The sequence below is a fragment of the Quercus suber genome, unplaced genomic scaffold, assembly GCF_002906115.3.
Source record: "Quercus suber isolate HL8 unplaced genomic scaffold, Cork oak 2.0 scaffold_630, whole genome shotgun sequence".
Taxonomy (NCBI): Eukaryota; Viridiplantae; Streptophyta; class Magnoliopsida; order Fagales; family Fagaceae; genus Quercus; species Quercus suber.
In genome coordinates, this window is record NW_027070072.1 from 375,094 (window position 1) to 389,438 (window position 14,345).

The 14,345-nt window shown below is 33.0% G+C and overlaps 1 protein-coding gene across 1 annotated transcript; it reads left to right on the forward strand.

Moving 5' to 3' along the window:
• The first annotated feature begins 10,853 nt into the window (after positions 1-10,853).
• Positions 10,854-11,893, forward strand: LOC112031134 (uncharacterized). The gene has a single exon (XM_024063816.2). It carries the CDS (start codon positions 10,905-10,907, stop codon positions 11,598-11,600), a length of 696 nt encoding a protein of 231 aa, XP_023919584.1. The 5' UTR covers positions 10,854-10,904; the 3' UTR covers positions 11,601-11,893.
• The last annotated feature ends 2,452 nt before the right edge of the window (positions 11,894-14,345 follow it).

The window sequence follows — 14,345 nt, forward strand, 5'->3', positions numbered from 1 at the left end:
AAAGATCAGTTAGAAGTGAGTGACAAGGAGAGTCATTTCCAAAACCTTGTGCCATTTATTAAAAGAGTAAATTCCACAAACCTCCCCTGAGATTTGGGCTAATGCCAATAAAGTCCACACACAACATTTAAAAAGTGACAATTTTAGTCCTTACTCCCAAACGGTTTGTAACACCATTACATACCCTCTATCCTCTCTCTCACCCCTCTCCTGAGTCTTCTCTCTTTCCTTTCTCTAATTCCAAGAAGAAGAAGAAAATTAAAGAATAGAACCCACAAAGCCAGATACCACCGACCTAACAAAACCCATAAAAGCTAGCAACCACCAGCATAACCTACAAAATCATCAACCACGAGCAAAGCAACGGCATCAACAAAACCCACAAACCCAGAACCACCGACCACCAACAAAACCCACAAACCCATCAGCAGTACCAATCGCCCCACAACAAACCCAGAAACAGAAACACAAACCAAAACCCACAAAAATCCAACACACCCACAAAAAAACCAAATTCGCTATCACCAATCCAAATCAAAACCTACCCCCTACAAAACCCACCACCATAGTGCCATCGCAAAGAGGAAGAGAGAAGAGAAATTGCAAACCCACCACCACAACGCCGGATTTGAGCAAAGGAGATTAAAACGTTGCCGGACATCACTAGATCTAAGTGGAGGAGAGTGAAACGTTACCGGTCTAAGTTTAAACATCATTGGATCTTAAGCCAAAGTTACTAGATCTAAGCGTGTTTTTGAAAAATATCTTCAGACTTGAGCCAAAATCACCAGATCTAAGTAGATTTGAGAAAAATCGTCGCTAGATCTGAGCGAAGGAGGGCTAATCGTCGCTGGATTTGAGTAAAGGGTGGTTAATTTGAAGTGGTTGTGGGTCAGGTCGAGTGGCTGGGGTTGCTTGGTTTGGTAAGAGGTTATGGACTAAGATGGTTAGAGGAAGAGAGAGAGAGAGAGAGAGAGGCGATTTTGGGTTAGAGGAGGAAAGAGGAAAGAACAAAGAAGAAAGATTGGAAAAAAAAAAAAAAAAGTAACGGCGTTTGTATAATAGTTTGGTCATTGGATTAGGATGGTCACTTTTTAAATGTTGTAGACTTTATTAGCATTAGCCCAAATCTCAGGGGAGATTTATGGAATTTACCCTTATTAAAAAGACTAGTAATAGACAAGTTTTGGGAATGACTTCCATTGCCTACTACAACTAATCAATGTATACCCCATCATGTCGATGAGTTCTTGCAGATCACTATAAGGGCTTTGGGCTATAGTGGTAATCTACTCAAACTGAAACAAAAGTTCGGCACCATTACCAGCATTCTAATTTGAATTAAAACGTCTGCCATATTAACAATCGTGAAATTTGGGTGTAGTTATTTAGATGATGAATCTTAGGTTCCCAAATATGATTCAAATGTATGTTTCCAATTGCCTACTATATAACTCCTAAGGAACTAGGCCAAGTGTCAAATGGTCAATCCCTGAATTTTTTTTTTCCCCTTTCATTTAGATTGTTGGATTGACTATTGGCAATACTATGTTTGGAATGTATGGGAGGGTTTGGTTACTAGATATTGTGGTGAACTAGTATAAGGAATCACCACCAATCATTGAGACTCTAAGGTGTGGTTGTTCACATCCAAACATAAGGAAAGATTTATGTCAAGACTACCTATTCTAGGTACAATTCAAAATTATGCCTCGAACAAAATAAATAAATAAATAAAATAAATAAAAGTTTGGTTACAAGTGGAAAAGGTGTTAAATGCACCATAACACGTCTCTCTATGGTACCTAATTTTAGTGCAACCATTCTTAGGCCTTAGTAGCCTTTTTGGTATTCCTCCATTGCCCATCCTCCATCATGATGTCATCCTTTGTTGATTTTCCTCATGCTCTTAGTGTAGCCATCCCTAGCCATATCAACCCCCTGGTCATTATGTAGTTTTCATTAGGCCAATATAGCCATTTTTCAACATCCTTCATTGCATAATCATTCTAAATTGTGCTTGGTCCATTCTCTATCCATCCTGATTATTCATGGTCATCTTCAAAGTATCTTCATGAGCTTACATTTTAAACTTAATTTGTCTTCTAGCTCTAATCATGAGTTGAGGGAGATGTTAAAGATAATACGCTCAATCCAACTAAAGGCTCAAGCCCAATCCTAATTTTTGTGCAAGCAAAGTATTCTAATTGTACAACAAGTCTTGTAACCATGTTTTAGTATATGGTTAGTCTAGAGTTTGACCTCCTACAAATACATCACATTGGACTCGTTATAATATATAATTGAGAATAGTGAGTATATAGCTACTAAGAGTTTCTTTTTTGGCCGAACCATGTATTCCTTGTATTCTCTCTATAACATGAACCATTTTTTGGATATTTGGATGCCAACATCTTCTTTTTCCAATTATATACAAGAAAACATAAGAAGATTGTTGGGAAATTTAGACCCCGGTTGATAGAATTAACAAGTTTTAAACCTAAATTGTTAATTAGATTTATTATGAATAAAACTTGTTAAAACAAACTAACATCAATATTATGTCAAAATCATGCAGTGGAAAAATAAATAAGACAAGATATGATGACTCAGGAAAACCAATGAAACAAACTAGTTTCACAGTAAAAAACCTGGGGGAAAACCTTCCCAAAAAGTAATTTACTATAGTAAAGAGAAATTTCAGATCTAATACAAACCTGTCCCTAGACTCTACAATCATTGTAGAAGAACTTATAGCAAAAACCTTCTACTGCTTCAAAATCTCTGAACTCTTCAATATATGAATGTCATATTTTTTACACGGATCTCAGTACGTAACTAATTAATGATGCACGGCTCCTAGTACGTGACTAATACACCAACTTGAAGAAGATGTTAGTTGCAAAGTTTTTTGCTTCATCAACAATGAAGATCAAGAAGCATTTGATTACAAAACCCTAAGGCGCAAAGACGCAGTAGCTTCTTTCAGAGAGAATAAGACATCAGTCACTTTTTGTATATGTTCTCCTTGTATTCTCTTATGTGACAACCTCTAAAATAAGCCTTATATATGTTTAGGGTTGTGAGAAAAGAAATTCTACAAAAATACATAAGCATGGGCCGAAAATCAGATTTGGAAATTTGAATTTTGTAATTCTCAATCGATTAAGAGGTGTCGAGAAGCTATTGAGCCTATCTGTTGCGAGCTATTGAGGGGACAGAAAGTTGCTCGATCGATCGACCTATCTATCGAGAGGTATCGAGATTGCGATAAAAAGAAGTTGAAGAACTCGAGATAGCCTAGCTGTTGAGAGGTGTCAAGCAGCTATCGAGTTTTAAAAAATCAACACTTCTTCACTTGTTTCTTGGACAGATTTGCATGGTTTCAATATTAAACTCGAACTTTTCTTCCTTGAAGTATTATATACATTCTAGATCTACCCAAATACAAGTAGATTGTGTTTTGTTAAAAGATTAGCCAACTATATAAAATATTGATATATGTTCCTAATATGATTCACATATGTCCTAACAAAGATAAGACAAAAAAAGATAATTCTTGATTGCAATACAACATTTTCTATTCCATCTCTCTCTCTCTCTCTCTCTCTCTCTCTCTCTCTCTCTCTCTCTCTCTCTCTCTCTCTTCCACACCACTCAAAATTTGCCACTTCATAGCCCCATTAAATATTATTAGGTTCATCTACTGTGTTTGATCAATGAAGTTTTTATCAACTTTAATAAATAAATAAATAATATATATATATATAAGGTTAAATATTTAAATTATTCTTTCCATCCCTAAAATATAGTTATTGTTGAATATTTTGGTACTTAATTAAAAAAAAAAAATCTACTCATATTACTTTGAATTTAGTTATTCCATGATTCCATCTACTCCTGTTCAAACATATGCAAGATTTGAACCCAGTAAGGTTTTAAAATGTCTTGTAAAGATCCAAAAAAATTGCCAAGGTCTTTATCGGCATATGACGATTGCTAGTGGGTCATATATATTTTTCTCAATTGCAATTTGTAATCTCACATATATGGAAGATCTAAACGCGGAATAAATGAACTATATGTCTAAACGAGGGCAAGGAGAAAGAGACTTCTGATAGTGTAATATGCAGAAAAACTCTTTCTTTTTTTTTTTTTTTTTGATGGGAACAGAAAAACTCATTGGTCAAATAAAGTTGCCCATATCTAGCGTGTAACTAAGAACTTTGAATGCAACTTCCACTGACGGGTCTTGTATGTTTTAAATTCTAACCTACCCAAACCAAACCAAACCAAAATAAAGCACTTACAGTCAAACAATAATATAACGGGCACAATTAGCTTCAGCGCATTGAAGCCAACATGATACGGACACGTATCCATGAGTGCACTGAATCATTGGATTATATTTGTACTGGATTATATTTTTCTCTTTGCAAGAGAAGGCCAAGTCAATTCCAATGTGCGATTTGACGCGTACGATTTGAAGGTAGAATGATATAACGTACGTGGAATAAAACAACGAGTATGCCACCGACAATTCTAACCCGTACAATATTTGCCATAAGTAAAAAAGGTCATATATAACCTATATACAAGGTTAAAATATATATATATATATTTTACTGTTCTAAATTATACTTCAAATTATATTTGCACTATAAATTTTTTGAATGTATGTTTTGCACTCTAAACTATGTCTATTGTTAAAAAAATCAGTATTTACATCTAATAAACCTAAGTTGAGTAATGCTACAGGCATAAATTATTTTACAAATTTTTTATAAACAACTAATATGGTGGGTGATTATTAGTAAGTATAAATGTGATATTAGTGGTAGGCTCAATTAAGAACTAGTAAGAATTTTCCATATCTATACTTTGTAAAAATGTAAAAAAATTAAAATAATTTGTATACATAGTATCTACTTCAAATTTTAGCCAAACCCATATATGTAGGAAAAATCAAGATCTGCATGACGCAAACAAAACAACAAATTTGTGATATGTACTAAACTTTTGCCGGCGAGTTGAGATATAAAGGGGTTAGTAGGCGTTCGTAATCGCATAGGGAGTAGGAAGCTATAGGAATATCCTCCGTCTCATGGTGCCTAGATAAGAACAGGATCGTAAATAAATAGCTATTTATGAACAATTCGAGTTTGGTTTGAGAAAAAATTTATTTATGTTCATTTAATTAGCATATGAATGAAGCTTCAACCTAAGTTTAGATGCGATTATTAAATAGGTCAAGCTCAAATATAATAATGTGTTTGTGAATATAAGGGCTCAATTTAACTATATATAAATTATATTCTTATAATATGTATACTTGGCTTAAAATATATTTATATAAACTTGAATTTGAATTGTATAAGTTTGTAAACAGGTTGATATTATATTAAATGATTATTTATAGTTTATTGATGATATAAGTGATCAATTAGTAATAAAAGCTCATAGATTTAGGAAGGTGTAAAACATTTTAGTCATAATTTTGCTATATATAGGAAAATAATAAGTTAATTAAGTAGCTCATGAGCAAGTTTGAGTTTGCTCGACAAGAAATCAAGCCAAGCTTGAATATGTAATCTTATTTGGTGATGAGTTCAAGCTTAATTTTTGTTTGAAATAAAATCAAATGAATAAGTTTAAACTTTTAATACTCATCTCAACTCAATTCATTTATAGTCCAAGACAAGAATTCTTTAATATTGTAATATATATGTTGGAAGCCGTTTGAAGGTGAGGTGATTCAAACTTACAGGGGGCTACAAACCCAACAAAATAGAATATTTTGGCACTTGAATGTTGAAATATAAATTAACTAAAATTTTATTATAAATTAATAAATTAATTAACTACAGTTTTAGAGGTGAGATTGAAACAAGTTAAGCATCTGTGAGATTTGAATTCAATAGTTAAAGCTAGAATTTCAGTTTAGTGGGGGTAGTGGGGGGCAAGAATCACAAACAAAATTAAAAGCAAAATTAATCTTAAACATATTAGTCTATATTAACAGTAAAAAAAAAAAAAAAAATTGTAAACTAATGTAACCGTCATACAAAGTTTTATATAAATGTATACAATTATTTATATTTTTCATATCTAGCTTAATTTACTCATTGCATGTAGTCAATTTTCGTTATAATCTCAATTAACTACATGTATATCTTTCATATAATTAAAATAAAGAAATAAAAATAATCAATTAGTAATTACTAACAATAAGAAATAAATCAATCTAAATACATAATTTTAGATATTTAATTTGATTCAATAAAATAAACTAATCTAAAAGTGTTAGTAAATATACCTACAAAATTGTATATAATTAAGTCAGATAGTCTTGTTGGCTTCAAAAATATATTGAATTCACAGGAAAAAATTTAAAAGCTTTAGGGTTTATTTTTTCCCGTATAGCATTACTTATTTTAAAATAAGTACTGCTACAAACACTACAATTTTTTTTTTTTTTTTTGGGGATAAGCAATAAATATCACTGAAGAGTGAAGTGGGAAAAGATAAATCGGTTTTGAGGTGATTGTACCAGGTTCGATTGGGTGTACTTTCTAGTTTGAGTCCGGCTACCTACACATTGAAAAAAATTCCTTGGGCTAGCGATTTACCCCACTATGGGCCCACCCGTCATAAACAGTAATTAGTTTAGTTGAAAGTTTTGGTATACACTACAAGAAAGCCAAAAAAAAAAAAAAAAAAAGTGGGAAAAGATAAAATTAAAGTGATATTCTTTTTTTTTTTTTTTTTTTTTTTTTTAAGTGTCAACATTTTCAAAACACCATTTCAATTGTGTATCAGATACATTGTGTAACTATCACCATTTTTTAAGTTATATGTTACCAGTTTTTAGTTGTTCAAGTAAGGAGGTTGTTTTGTTTTTCTCAATGTCAAGGGGGACCATCGTTTTCTCATAATACCATAACTAAAGAAAGTAGAGTAATTTTTGGAGGAATCAAATAGTCTCAAAAATATTATTTCTAACAATCAATTGCAATGTTTTGAATGTAGACATGTGATCAAAACATTGATAAATTCTTTCGTATTATATGGAGTTCAAATCATGCTAGCGTTAATTGATTGAAAGACATACCGTAAATCTTATGTTAATGTACAGTAAAAATTATGGAGAAAAAAAAGGGTTCTTACACCCCTAGTGTTCTATATCAAATTATCAATGTATAGATTTATTCTCTAAAACATTTTTATTCAGATGCATGTGTTGTTTAAAAATAGTGGTATTTTTTGTTTTGTTTTGTTTTTGTTTTTGTTTTTGTTTTTTTGTTTTTTTTGTTTTTTTGTTTTTGTTTTTGTGTGTGTATTTAAATGCGTGCAAACCTTTGTAAGTTAAGTGAGTTCAATTTTTAATTCATTTATTTTTTACGGGTCATAATGATTCATAAAAACTTTTATGTTAATATGTGACTTTTGACAAAATTCGTTGTGTAATAGTGAAATTAGTTTCAAATGAATGTATGAATATTGATCCAGTAGTCTCAAAATATTATTTCTAACAATCCAATGTAATGGTTTTGAAAGTAAATAATGGTTTAAAACAGGTGATAAATAATTTCATAAAATATGTAGCATTACTTTATTTAAAGACATATTGTATACTGTATAGTGTTATAAGGGGAAGCTATTGATGAAAAACCAATGTTAATGTAGAATAAAAATTGAAAAAAAATGGCGTTCTCACAAATTTCGACGAGGCATTTCTTGAAACCAATTTAATTAATAAGCTCAATTGTGTGGGTTTGTTTTTTTTTAAAGAAAAATATAATTATATTATGAGGAAAAAAAAAGGGGAACCGTTCCCATCTCCATCAAGTGCCTAACACATTAGAAGGGATAGAGGAGATGGGGATGATTCCAACTTTGCTAAAAAGAGGAGGCCCAATAGCAAGTTGGTGAGCTCTTGTATTTGCCTCGCAGAGAACATGAGAAAGGACCATAAAATGAAATGAAGAGACTAGACTACCGAGTAAATTTCATATGTATAGTTTTGGAGAGGGTTAATCACATAAACTGCATCTAATGGCGGAGCCAAGGGCCAAGAGGGGGAAATTGCCCCCCTGACCCTGCCAAGAAATATCTCTATATATGCGTGGCCTTGTGTTAACCCATGACTACCGAGTAAACTAAATCGCCTAAACATATGCAAAAACAAAACAAAGCTTAGCTTGCTCAACGACCAAAGTTTCAATATAAAAGATTTCTTAAATTTAGGTTATTTCAAAGCAAAGTTTTGATATTATATCCACAAAAAATCAAATGACGAATTGCATACAATCCGGTTCTTGAATAATCTAATGGTGTATATGTGGCATTCAATTTGTCAAGTTAGATTTGGTATGATGTGTTGGAATTTAGTGTTGAAATGCCAGTGGTACCTCCAGGAATTTTTATCAACGTGTTCCTTAAGAAATATAAATTACACATTCTAATAAAAAAAGAAATTCATATATTAACAACAACAACAATAAAAAAACACGCAAATACATAAAATTTACAATTGTCTTCTATGAGTTTAATTTCATATTTTGAAATTATTGTATGATAGTCTCATTATCAATACTACAAGTTACATCTCTTTCAATATACACAACCAAGTAATTATTCATCCACTGATCTCCCATTCGGTTGCGCAGTTCATTCTTTATTTATTTCATTGCTGAAAAACTTCTTTCTATTGTTCCAATAGCAACAAAAAGGGTCAACACTAACTTCACACCCCATGTGCATTATCCATAGCTCAACCCATTGCTTGCTTAGTGCCTAAGTCCTAACATAATTTAATTTTGTCTTTTATTGGTAAGTTAGGCTAACTACCTCTGCATGCCTTTACTTCCCCCAATTCAAATATCCCACTTTGGCCCTATAGCCCCCATCCACCCCCTACTCGACAGACAAGCCCCATAACCCCTAATCACAAGAATCAATCAGATAAATTCACAATACACTAAAAGACAATCTTAGTAACTCACCAATGGATAAAGTCAAAGCAGGGGCAAATAAAGTTATAAAGTAAAGCTAAGCCAATTACAGTTCAAACTTCAAAGAGAAAGAGAGAGAATCAGATAAAGAGAGAGATAGAGAGTCATTTTAGTCTTCAGATAAAGAGAGAGAGAGATAGAGAGCCTTAGACCACAGAGAGCCTTAGACCACAGCAAACCCATTAACCCAAAGATGTAAGAGAGAAAAAGAGAGAGAAGTAAAGTGTAAAGATGAAATACCTTGAGGGAGCAGGGAGGCTTAAAGGGCGGCGCTGTTGAGCAGCACGTCAAGGTGAGGAAGGAATCGAGGCCAAGCGTGACTGATCTCCGATCCGATCGGACCGAACTCCGATCTTTGATGTGCTCTAGAGCTCGAGTTTAAGGCTCGATGCGATGACCGATGTGCTTTGTTGCTCTAGTTTGAGGCGGAGGCGCTGTAGCGCCAATGTGCTTGGTCCGTTGGTCATTGTCGTTGATGAGGTTTTTTTTTTCTTCTTTAGGTTAGGTTTCTGATTTTAGTTTTTGCTTTACCATTTGATGAATTGGCAGACGCATATTGGGTTTCGTTTTTTGTTTGTTTTTGTTTTTTTTTAGATTGTGTTTGCTTTACCATCTGTTATTTAGGATTGATGTTGGGCTTTCTTTTCCCTCGGTGGGCTTACTCTGTTACAATTTTTTTTTGTTTGGTTTTGTTTTTTTTTTTTTTTTTCAGATTTTTGTTCAAAATTTCTTTTTGGCTCTTTTTTTTTTTTTTTTTTGGCTTGGAAGTAGAACAAATAAATTTTTATTTTTATTTTTATTTGAGGGTGTTCCTAATTTTTCTTGAGGATGTTTCTAATTTTTTTTTAAAGGTAAACAAAGACAAAATTTTAAATTATTATATATAATTTTTTTTTTTCAGGTCAAGGTGGTCCACCATTGGAAATGACAAATTCATTGATGGTGAAATTTCAAATTTTAAATGCTTTACGTTACCTTAGTATGGAATGCCAAAGCAATTTAAAATTTCTCTCTCGCAATTGTGTAAAATTTTAATATATGTAACCAACTTTTCCCAAAAAACTATATATGGTTTTAAATTTTTAATGATACAAATTCTTCTAACATTGTTTGAAGCTTAAGTCACAGTCGGTTTAAATGATATATTTCATTTTGATCCCAACACCGTTTCTCTTTATGTCACCAAAATTCACAAAGTTTCATCCCTGTCACCTATGATTTCTAGTTATCTACTAGTGCCTTTTCTATTTCTTGAATGTCTTGCACGCTACTTTCTGGTGGTCTCTCTACTCTAGGAAAGTTTCTGCATTTACATCAATAAATGCCCAAGGGGCTGATCAAAATGGAGAAAAATAAAAGCCCAAAGTAAAACTAAAGGAGCCAGGCATTTCATATGTGTTATATGGATAAAGCCAAAAGTTCACCCAAGGACCACTATCCCAAGATATCATTAGAAGTGAACAATGACTTACATGAAAAGTTCGGAACACACACCGCACAAACATGTTTTTAGAAGAATTTGAGGTCTAAAAAACATTTTGAAATTTTTTTAAATTAAATGAAACGTAAAAAAAGGTCTAAGGTGTAAAATGTAATTTTTTTGGGGGAAAAATAAGTCATTTCAATATGCAAGCTTCCGCAAGGTATTGAAAGCTTCCGCAAGGTTTCTCAAGTCATTGAAAAGTCACAATATCTATGTACCCAACCTACAGCTAAGAAAACTCATCCTTGTAGAAGTTTCTTTTTAGTTAATTACGCGGAAAATACTGATCTGAGAGGGAAAAGTTTCTTAATTGCTACGCAACCTGACATAGGCCAATCCTATATAAATAATGGATCAACAACACAGTTAATTCAATGCAAAGTCTGAGCAAGAAAATAACATAAACCATGGCTCACCTCTCTATCTTCCTCTCCTCTCTTCTAGTCCTAGCAGTCCTCCATGGCGCCCATGCAGTTGAATACACTGTCATAAACCAAGCACAAACAACCCCAGGTGGTGCACGCTTCAGAAACCAGTTGGGTGCCGAGTACACTAGGCAGACAATGGAATCTGCCACCAACTTCATCTGGAACATCTTTCAGCAAACCACAGAGTCGGATAGAAAGAACTATCAAAATGTGAACTTATTTGTTGAGGAGAAATTATCTATAGAAAACGCACTAGCCGTAACTTCAGGGAACGAAATTAAAGTTGGTGCAAGCTACATCGAAGGCATAAAGGGAGATATCAAGTGGGACTTTAATGGTGTACTTTACCATGAAATGGTACACGTGTGGCAGTGGAATGGTCAAAGATTGGCTCCAGGAGGGTTGATTGAAGGAATTGCCGATTATGTGAGGCTAAAGGCAAACTATGCGCCTAGCCACTGGGTCAAGCCTGGGGAAGGAAAAACATGGGATCAAGGCTATGATGTTACAGCAAAGTTTCTAGATTACTGCAATGGTCTTAGAGATGGGTTTGTGGCTGAACTCAACAAAAAGATGAAAGATGGTTATAATGACAGCTTCTTTGTGGACCTGTTAGGGAAGCCAGTTGATCAGCTTTGGAGCGACTATAAGGCCAAGTATGGAATGGGAAATTAGGGTCTTAGATTCTTAGCTAGCTGTTGCTAATTCTTGTGTATCAATTAATGTGATATAATATTATATCTTAGAATAAGTGAGAGTTGGGGTTGGAACCCAAATTCTCTTCATGGAGAAAATTAGAAAATATTATTTAGTTATGAGTCTTTGCATGTATCAATATGATCTAGTTCCATTATGCATCGTAGCTGTATAACTTCTCGTGCATAACTGTGATATAGATGCAATGTATTCATTGTCATCTTAAAATAAATAGCCTTCAGAAATAAATTTAGAGCACAACTTGTTACTTATTAGGATGAGTTTGATAGGAGAAATCTCTTTCCCAATACTTTTTAGAACTTGTTCATCAAGAATGCTATAAATTATAGCATTTAGTGCCCGTTTGGGTCGACTTTAAGGGGGCCAAAATGCGCATTTTCTAGCCCAAAACTCAAAACGCATGTTTGGTAAATTTTTTCAAAAGTGTGTTATACAAAAGTGCATTTTTCAGCTCAAAAGAATTTTACGTTTTGGCATGCGCTTTCTCAAAACAAAAATATTGCCGTTGGTGGGTTTCTCTTTTTCCTAAATTGCCCATTTTTTTTTTCTTGCTCCTCAATGTTGTTGTGCTGCAGCATCTCATCTTCTTCTTCTTCTTTTTCTGTGCTGCTTCTTCCTCTTCTCCTCTCTCTCTCTCTCTCTCTCTCTCTCTCTCTATATATATCTCTCTCTCTCTATATATATATATATATATATATATATATTTAGGTCTTACATATCTAATCTCAAAAAAACCTTTTGAATTTGGTAGAATTTTTGATAAATGGAACATATGGAGTAGAGAGAAGGAGAGAAAGAGAGAGAGCTCAGACTTGTGTGTGTGTGTGTGTGTGTGGGGGGGGGGGGGGGGGGCGCTTTGTGCGGAGGAAAGTAAAAGAAAAGGAAGATAAGAAGTTAAGAATGAAGCGATCGAGTGGATGAGAAAAATGTGAAAGAAAGAAAAAAAAAAAAAGAGTTTTTGAGTTTGGGTAAAGCAACATGGAAGAAAATATAAAGAGTGGGAACACATATTATTTCACAATTTCTTTTTCATAGCTGCAATGTTATAAAGTATGTGATGGAGAAAAAATTGTAGATACATGTATAATTCTAGAACAACTCATTTAAAAGATAAGTGTTAATAAAATTTTATTTTACAAAGATTAATTTTAAATTAGTATTGTGAAAATATTATTGTGACATTTTATTTTATCTTTAAATTTTTTAAATCGGAACTATTTTCTTTAGAAAAAAAAATAGTACTATTGACAGAATATTTTTAGAACAATTTTATAATAAAGTTTACATAGTAAGTTGTTATTAGTTCTCATCTAGACGTACTAGTGACATTTTTTTTTTCCTTACCATTAACAACTTGTCATATAGACTTTATTGTGAAATTTTTGTAAAAATAGTGTTCATAACTTGCATTAAGAGATGTAATTAAAACAAAAAATTATCTTTATATAAACATTGTCATTTTTGGTAATTTACCTCTCAAACTGCCACTTTTATAAGTGTTAACTAAACACTCAGTTTTTTTTAAAAACACTTTTTAACGGCTTTTACCCAACACTCAGCTTTTACAAAAAACTTAGTTTCATACTGCACTTTTTTAAACCTCTACTTTTTCAAAAAGCACAATATCAAAAAGCAGAACCAAACTCACCCTCAGCATCTTAAAACACCTAACATCAAATGTTCTATTATTTTACCACTTTATTTAAATATTCTTTTTTTAATTCTTTCTTTATGTTTTCAATTAACTACCATAGCGACCATAACTAACACACACAAGTACCCTGCAACATTACTGCAAAGTAGTATTGGAGATAATTATTCTTAGCTTTTTTTTTTTGGGAATTCATTCTCTTAGCATTCAATAATTGCTAAGAATCCATAAAACACTAGCATCATTTATCAAAGAAACAATAATAGGATGATCACTTATTAAATGGAACATATCCATTTTCATTTATATTGTTGAAATTTTGCATCAAATTTGAGATGTTAGAAACCATAATTTTTTCCTGCCAACTGGGTGTGCAACTAAAATTACAAACTTGAGCTACTCTTTAACTATTACACAAACAAAATTCTGCAGCAACCAAGCCATTTAGCTTTGACAGCATCTTCCACCAAGGCTTCTTGAGTTGCTGCATTAGCTGTTATTGCTCCACTGCTGGAAGCAGCTATCCAGCAGCTACTCAGTGCAGAAAAACCAGTGCAGAGGAAAAAACAGCAGTTAAATTAAACCAGTGCAGAATAAGAAAACAGCAGCCCACACTCTGCAGGCCAGCTATCCAGTGCAAAAATCCAGCAGCTACCCAGTGCAGAAAAACCAGTGCAAAGGAATAAGCAGCAGTTAAAATTAACCAGTGCAGAAAAACCAGTGCAGAGGAAAAAACAGCAGTTAAATTAAAACCAGTGCAGAAAAACCAATGCAGAGGGAAAAACAGCAGTTAAATTAAAGCCAACAGAAACAATATCCAATATAGATGGGATGAGGTAGTATCACATTATCTTAAAGTCCAGAAAAAATCACATCAATTGAACTATTAATCAAGCCAAAAAATTTTGTAAATCACTTGGGGCATCTAATGAAGACCAGCATTGGTATGAACCCTAAAATCACATGACCAACAATGTCTCTAGACTCAAACAGAAATAATAGAAAAGAAGATGCTATTACACAACTGATTTCTAAATTCTTTTGCTTGCTAA

What these genes read in the sequence shown, in the direction of transcription:
- LOC112031134 (XM_024063816.2), top strand. Translation starts at nt 10,905, where the DNA reads ATGGCTCACCTCTCTATCTTCCTCTCCTCTCTTCTAGTCCTAGCAGTC.